Genomic DNA, 8,017 nt, shown 5'->3' on the forward strand with positions numbered 1-8,017 from the left:
ATATATGTGGAGATATTTCTGTTTATTGCTGCCATATTTGTACCACTTGAAGTGGTTCTTGAAGTTCTTGAAGTTCTGGTAATGCATCATTTGGAAAATCAACACTTCCATTAGTTCCAGCTACCGTAATACTAGGCAGTGAGGTGGTGGGATAAGAAGGATTGGCATGTGGATGTTGGGTTTGGGGTGTTTTGGGCTTTTTTCCTTCAGTAGATCTCTTTATAATAGTTTTCTACCAATAATTTTGCAGAAAATTTGGAAGTTGCACATTTTTGAACTTGGAAGTTCTATAATTTGAGCTTGACAGTGATCCAGAATTATAACTTTGGGTGTAGCAGTTGTTTCAATAGTATGCCATTGTTTTTTCTTCTGCAGTGTTTAAGAGCAATATTGAAGTTGATGTCCGAGTGCTGGGCTCATAATCCTGCCTCAAGGCTCACTGCTTTGAGGATCAAGAAGACACTTGCCAAGATGGTGGAATCACAAGATGTAAAGATTTGACATAGGAAATTGACTTTGGAGAGCAAAGCTGGACTCCCTAGATCTTTTCACTCAGACGTGAGTGAGGAAGATAAAAATAGAGAAGAGGAAATAACTGAGATTCAGTATATTTTCTCAGCACACTTCTACAGGCTGCTAATGAAATCTTTCAGTACTTCATAGACCATGAGACTGAAAGCCTCTATACACTACGTGCTACGTATATAGACAGCCTTGAGAAAAAAAACATTCTGTTTTGGTTTGAGCTGCATTGAGACTTCAATCATACTTAGTGAGTCTCCAGTAAAACTCTGGGTACTGAATTGAATGTTCAGATTACAGTGCTTTCTGTGAAAGCCTAACAAGCTATATGGATTCAACAGAGATGGAGAATATAAGCTTTTTTTTTTTTTTTTTGCCTTCTACCTGATAAAATCTAGTCAATCCATACCAAGTTTTGGTGAAACAGCCTGTAGGTTATTAATCTGTTTGTGATACTACTCAGTTTAACAGTTCTTTATGCCTTTATGTGTGTGCCAGGATTATTTTGCTGTCATTTGGAATATATAAGAAACCATTTAAAAGAACAAAGTTTTATGGTCAGAGCTTCATGCATTTTGTGGCTCCACAATCAGAGATTTGCTACTGAGTCTTTTGCCATTAAGTTATCTTCAGATATCTCAGTTTTAATTTTTTTTTTTTCTGTTTTTTATTTGGTCACAAGGAGAACTGCAAAAATGTGAACCATTAATTAATTAAGAAATGCCTACCTAAATCTGTAAGGAGTTTGAAACAATCTCTTCTAGAGATGTAGGCTGCTTTCGTCTTCTCATTTGCAGTCTAGAGAGAGCTTCATAATTGGACCCTTAATATATGTCATATTTTTTCACAGTGCCACATGCAACTAGCATTTTTGCCATAGAATACTTTACCTCTTAGCAGAAAGACTGATGGTGATGTGTTTTGCCTTCCTGCTGTTTTGGGACTCTGATAGGTGTCTTTCAGGCTCTGAATTTCTTTCCAAAAAGGAAGGGATTTGTCAGCTCTACAATGTGCTCTTTCATCATTTGACAAAACTAGGCAGAAGGTGAGTTTTGAAAGGCTTGAGAACAAGTCTGGTCTACAGACACAAAAGAGGGAAGGCAGGAAGCTCTGGGTGCTCTGAAGATCAGAGAATGCAGTAAAGGGTCAAGACCAGGAGAAGTGAGTACATGAACTGTTGAAGATCAGATCCACAGCATGCAGAAGATTTGGAGCTGGGTTGCTCTGATGTAGACACAAGAGGCCACTTCTGTGAGCCACTTAGTGGAAGTCAAGATTTGAGACAAGGTAAATCAGTGGGTGTTATAAGTTCTAGTTAAGTTTGGGAGGAATGGCATTGAAATTAAATCATGAAGATACATTAAGTTAGCACAATTGTAAAACTTGGTTTTATTGTGCCAACTGTTCAACCTTCATGAGACACTGAAGTTCCCCCATTTTCACCACTGACCCACACAAGGTGTATAGAGGGCAGAACCCTCCATGAGGTTACTGTAAAGTAGAATTATTGATTTATAACTCCTTTGGCACTTCTACTTGGAAGTTAGAAAATAGTACCGTAACTCAAGTTGAAGCTTCAAAGCATGAATCATCTGAAGATTGAACACACAGTATTGGAACCATTGAATCTATTTGATAATTTAAGTGCCTATAATTTTGTACTGTAAATCTTGTTCTAGATAACTTTAAAAAGGGAAGCTATTTATACAGTGTGTTTTGTGCTTTAGTAAAAAAAAATACAGTAAATACCTAGTCCTAGGTACATCTGTACAATTAGATAAATGCACACACACACACACACACGCCATAGTTGAGATTTGAAGAAAAAAGTTAAGAATAATACCAGAATTGATGAAATTGTTGAAACTTCAGATTGATTTATGCCAGATTATTTGTTGTCTTAAAATATTTACATAGAGATTGTTCTGATGTGTTTAAATTTCCCTTGGAAATACAACTGATACGAAGCAATGTAACACAGAAGTAATGTGATTTGTGTACAATTACAGCCTTTTTAGCATGTTACCTTTTTGTTTTAATCCTGTAGATCCCATAATGTAAATGGTCAGGCAAAAGATTGCAGTATTTTTATTTTCTATTGTGATGTACAGACTTTATTTAACAGTTCTACATATTTTATAGAAAACTAGCTATTTCAAGGGACTTTTTTTTTTAAATAAAGTCATTACTTTTGTTTAGTAATGCCTTTAAGTATTAATATGTATTCTGGCTGAGAAGTTCATAGGTATGTCAGCTTTAACTTATTTGAAAACAGCAAGAGATTTATGATATTGTGCCACAATCCTCATGATAAAGGGCTCTTTAAAAAAGTTTCTCCGTCCATTGCCAAGAAATTTATGATGATTTTGAAATTGTTAATCATATCTTCGCACATAATTTTTGCACAGGTAGTTGGAAAATTTTTAGTATAAGCCAAAAGAAGTAAGGGATAAGCTTTTTTTTTTCCTTCTCTAGAATTTTTATTAATAAGAAGGAAAAAAATGTTTATGTAGGTACCCTGCTAGCTTAAACTTTCAGAGCATGAGGTCCTGTCTAAATTAACCCCATCCTATGTAGAATATTGTGTCATTTCTTTTAGAATTTGCCACATCATCATTTGCTGTAAACATGTGTTATGATTTTTTTTTTTAGTTTATTTTTCCCAGCTCTTCAGGAAGCCCCTTCTGGAAGTATGAATTTCTATAATTTGTGAATTTTCACTTCTTTTCCATTGCTTAGGTATTTGCAAGGCAGCAATAGGATGGTTAGACACCTTAGGACATAAATTGATTTTCAAGTTTACTTTAACATAGAGGGAGCCAACTGCTGCAAAGATGATTTTTTGAGAGGGAAAGAAAAATCTTTTTTGCCTTAAAACTAATTTATCAGCACTTCAGTTACTCTGTTCATACTCAAATATATCATGCATGTGTAGTTCTTGCTGTGTTGAACAGCAGCTGCCTTGATTCTGATGCTCAACAAAACATTAACACTAAAGGATGTCTAAACTGATACTTAATCATTTGGGGAAAAAAATGTGCTCAAAGCCAGCCCATTCATTTTTATTTAACTAAGCATAATTAATGCAGACTCTAAAGGTAAGTTGTTGCTTTATGCAGTCCTGTAGTGTTCAGAAGCCTTTAAGTTCATGGAGGGTAATAAGAGTCTTCTATTGGACTGTGATTAATCTCATTTTTGGTGGTCAAAATTTTAAGCACTTGTCATTCAAAAAAATATCCTCCAAAACTGGCAAACATGGTTGGGGGGGTTTTTTGGGTTTTTTTAAAAACAAAAATCAACTGTGTGGAAAACACCTTGGGGAGTATCAAGACTGTGCCTTGGAAGTTCTTAAACACTCAAATGGAGGGATTTTTATGTTTATTGAACCTGTTCCATGTGATTTTAGATGGAAATAATTGGGGTAATTTCATTTGTTACGGCAACTAAAAGGAAAGTTTTTGTGTTCCCGGTTAACTTGTAAATTCCACCAGAAATGTGGTATTCCTATAGAGAAAATTAAGCTTACGTTCTGAGTTTATTCTGGATTTTACTTAATGTAATTTTTCCTCAAGAAACAGTTTTCCCAATATCCGTCACTTTTTCTGAATTATTTTCTTAATTAGCCTATTTTGAGGTCTTGAATGAAATGTAAAATTAATATTTTAAGTTACCTCCATAGTAGTCTAGAATCAAATTTTAGATCTCGATCTAAATGACCATTTGAATGTGTTTATAAAACAAATCATTTGGATACATTTCATCTACTCTGTCTTAACAGACTGTATTTTAATGGTCTAAAAGTGTTTGAAGAGCAGAGATAAAAAGTTAATAAACATTCTTTTCCTATTGCAGATATTTTTAAAGGGAAGTTACATGCTTATCTTCTGTGAAATACTAGAATGTTTTAGCCTTTACTCACTCTCCTGACAATGCCTCTGAGTTAAATCTTTACCCTGTGCCCGCAGTCTTTATTCCAAGTAGGGGTGATGTCTAGAAGCAGCTGGCAGTGTTGCACAGTCCAGTCCTTATGGAACCATGGTGCTCAGCCTTGGTTGTACAGCAGAAGTAAAGGGCACATTACTTCTGGTTTTTCAACAAATCTAATGTAATTGTTGCTTTGTGATATTTTACTGTTTAATGCAATTATAGAAGCCCACATCATGTAGTGACATTTGTGGTCCGACATGACATGCCCAAAATGAAATGTACTATATTGTATACAAGAAGAAGAAATAACATTGTAGTTAACCTGGAGAAGATGTAAATAAAATATGAAAGAAGAGTGGAACAAGACAAATGGTCACACTCTTGTGTGTGTTATATGCCAGAAGTGTAGAATACTACTTTAAAAATGTAACACACTAATGTATTTTGTACAGCATCTGCTTTAGAAGGTGCCTTATTGAGTTTACCATGAATTGCTTGTTCTGTACACAGATTATGTCCAATGTATCATTTTTAAGTAAATAACCTTATTTTAGTACACATTAGTAATGTGTTTTGTTACTATAAGATTTTGCCTTAAAAATGTAACAACTTGGAAATCCTAATACTGTAACTAAATAATTCCCTACTTTTTCATACCTCATTTATGTTCCCCCCCCCAGTAAGTTGTTAATTACTGCTTTTATTGTTTAATGATATTGAAAATTATTTGGTGCTCTCTAAGTTCAAGCTCTTTATTCCTTGCACGATATTTAAATTTTGGTGCAACAGTAAAAAACAGTGTTTCTTTCTCCTGACTTTTATCCCTGTGTTACAGCAAAGCCAAAAGCAAGTCAAAATCAAATATTACTTTTATTTAAACACATGCAGGTTCCCTACATGTTGGTTTTATCCATATAAATTTGCCTCAAGTTTACCAGGTAAAAACAGAAAAAATAAAGGGATGGGGAATTTTGTAATTGCTTTTTGTTCCCTCTGTGTTCAACGTTCTTTTTGTGTAATAGTGTCCAAATTAAGATATTTGAGTTTAATATGTGTATGTACTGCTTGTTGCAAAAATATGCAGGTGCTTCTCTATATCCTGCTAAATTTACTCTGGTTTTTATGATTCAAGCAAATGAAGACCAGTCAAGGGAATATCTTAGCTGTGAGTACTATGCAGAGAGTGTCAGAATTTGTTTTCTCATTGCAGAAATGTATTGGCTTCTACTCTCCATAGAGTCCACCTTTAGTTTACAAGGAGGAAGAAGCAAGATCAGTTTCTATTCCCTTTTTGCATTTAATCCGGAATAATTTTAGATTTAAATACATATTTCTTACAGTAGCTAGAAAGGTTTTATATCTGAATATCCTAAAAACTGTTACCAATATATTATAAGTATAAGCCTTGGTTTGTTTTCCCTTTACAATCCAGTGTTAAATTCTTGCAGTATAGTTGTGGAAAGTGCAGTGGAAAGGATCAGCAATGTAGTTTCAAACCTTTCTGTCCATAACACAAAATACCAGGAAATTAGACTGCACGAAGATTTGGTCTCCTTATATTAGTATCTTGGCAAAGGAAACCTTTTTCCTATGGTTGTGGCTGTTTTGGAATGGAATTTCTTCACTGGTTGCAGTGGTCGTGGTTGGATTTAAAACTGCGATTTCATTTTAGCATTGCAGCAGGACATAAGGAAAATTGTGGGTAAGTGTTTGCACCTGTGCGTGTTCTAACGAGCAGCTTTCGTCTCGGTGTTGTTTCGTGAAACCGCCACGCGGTGGTGCTGTGTCCTAAAGAAAGAATTTGGAAAAAAAAAAATGTGGGAGTTTTGAGACATGAAAATATGTTCTACTGCCTGCTAGTAATAAATACCAAAATGGTCTCCGTTATAAACGGGTGGGCTTGACCACTATATAAAATATGTTACTGATGAGTTTGCATCAGTATCTAAGAGGTGAAACAGCAGTAATGTGTGAAATGTGAAACATTTCAGTGAAATATGTAAATGCTGCGCATGGATGTTCTGTGGGCATACCAAAAATCACATCGAGTAGTTAGCAAACTGAATCACAAGCTTTTAAATAAATAGCAGAAGTATCACTAAATTCAGAAAGGATCAGATATAATTCTATTAGTTTTCTTAATTCCTCCTGCAGTTTTATCTTCGCCTTTCCCCAGAACACCTCTTTGGTCTTTCGCACTGATGGTAATGCAGTAGATCAGTATCAGCTGTGAATCCGAGCTGGGAAAGGACCTCTGTTGTGGGCTGACCACCTCCTGAGTCTGCTTCATGAGATCTCCATGGGCTTCAGACTCTGGCTTGATGTGGATATTATCTGCAGAATTCAGGCATTGCAGGATCTATAGAAAGTAAAATTGTTTATATATGATACAGTCAGTGCTTGAAGTTGGAGTACAGTAAGGAGATTGTCTTATTAATGGAAAAGAAAAAAATATTAGGAGGCTTTATTTTTAAAATGTACTATAAGATACCAACATTCATAAAGCAGCAGATCAGTAACAAAATAATTCCATGAATGCACTAAGATGCACAGCTTTCTATCTTATTACAAAGCTTGGTGGTTTGATCTGGAAATACAGAAGCTTGAAGCAGTGACAGTGTTTTCTGGCAGGTTTCTAGGAAGTACTAAAACCTGTTGGAAGCTTTTATTTTTGATATATGAGTGTCAGATTGACATTACATATATCTGTATCCTGGAGCGAGCACATATTTCTTTGCCTATTGCTGTTTGGCCATCAGGCACATTAGTCTGGTCAGTGTGCTGTGAGGGAAACTGAAGCCCTTACAGACAACTCTTCCCAGTGCCTATGGTCAGCTTCAGGTTGTTTTTCATGTTTGGAAATTTTCCTAAATCCACTGAGCTAACCAATAGCTGTATCTTAAATTATCTTCATTAAATTGATTTTTCTAGTTTGCCTAAAGATACAGGTCATAGTGGTATGGCTATGTTGATCTAGCAAAAAACCCAAACAACCATCTCACCAAAAAAATGCAGGAGTGGTTTAGATGGAGGCCTATTTAAAAGCTGGTTTATTGCTTTGAACAAACAAAACCACAGCCCAGTAGATTAATCATTGCTCTCTTGTTGCTTGAGAAGGAAGTCAATCTTCCTGGCTTATGCAGCCAGCAGAGTGATTTATCCCATTGTCTTTCATTAATTTTTTGTCCCATAAAAGTTAGTCTTCCAGTGCAGTGTGTCTTCTTTGTATTTGCAGGTGGCTAACTTAAGCACATATTTGAAGACATCTTTAGAATAAAAAAACATCTTTAATTTAACATTTTGTTCACTCTGGAGTCAGTTTTCTCTGAACTCATCTGGAATATTCTTCAACAAAAGTACTCTGGTAAGCACAAGGAGGGACACAAAACCTGTAGAAGTCCTGACTGGATGAACTGCAATGCTCTCTGCTACCTCCTGTGTCCATTTCCAAGTGGTTTGCATTCCAGTTGTAGCTTTCTGTCAAAGCTTTAGAAACAGTGTTCTGAAATATATATGTGTCTCCTATCCCACCTGTGTAACATACACATATTCCCCAGTGGTGGTTGTT

At 35.4% G+C, this 8,017-nt stretch overlaps 1 protein-coding gene across 3 annotated transcripts in view; it reads left to right on the forward strand.

The window, feature by feature from the left end:
• BMPR1A (bone morphogenetic protein receptor type 1A) overlaps positions 1-5,005 on the forward strand; it is a 74,287-nt gene extending 69,282 nt beyond the window's left edge. For all 3 annotated transcript variants that reach the window (XM_059851203.1, XM_059851202.1, XM_059851204.1), the window contains one exon: positions 376-5,005. In XM_059851203.1, coding sequence (XP_059707186.1) covers positions 376-501 — 126 coding nt within the window. In that variant the 3' untranslated portion in view covers positions 502-5,005. The remainder of the gene's footprint in view (positions 1-375) is intronic.
• Positions 5,006-8,017: the final 3,012 nt, after the last annotated feature.

This window comes from Haemorhous mexicanus, chromosome 7 (genome assembly GCF_027477595.1).
Source record: "Haemorhous mexicanus isolate bHaeMex1 chromosome 7, bHaeMex1.pri, whole genome shotgun sequence".
NCBI lineage: Eukaryota > Metazoa > Chordata > Aves > Passeriformes > Fringillidae > Haemorhous > Haemorhous mexicanus.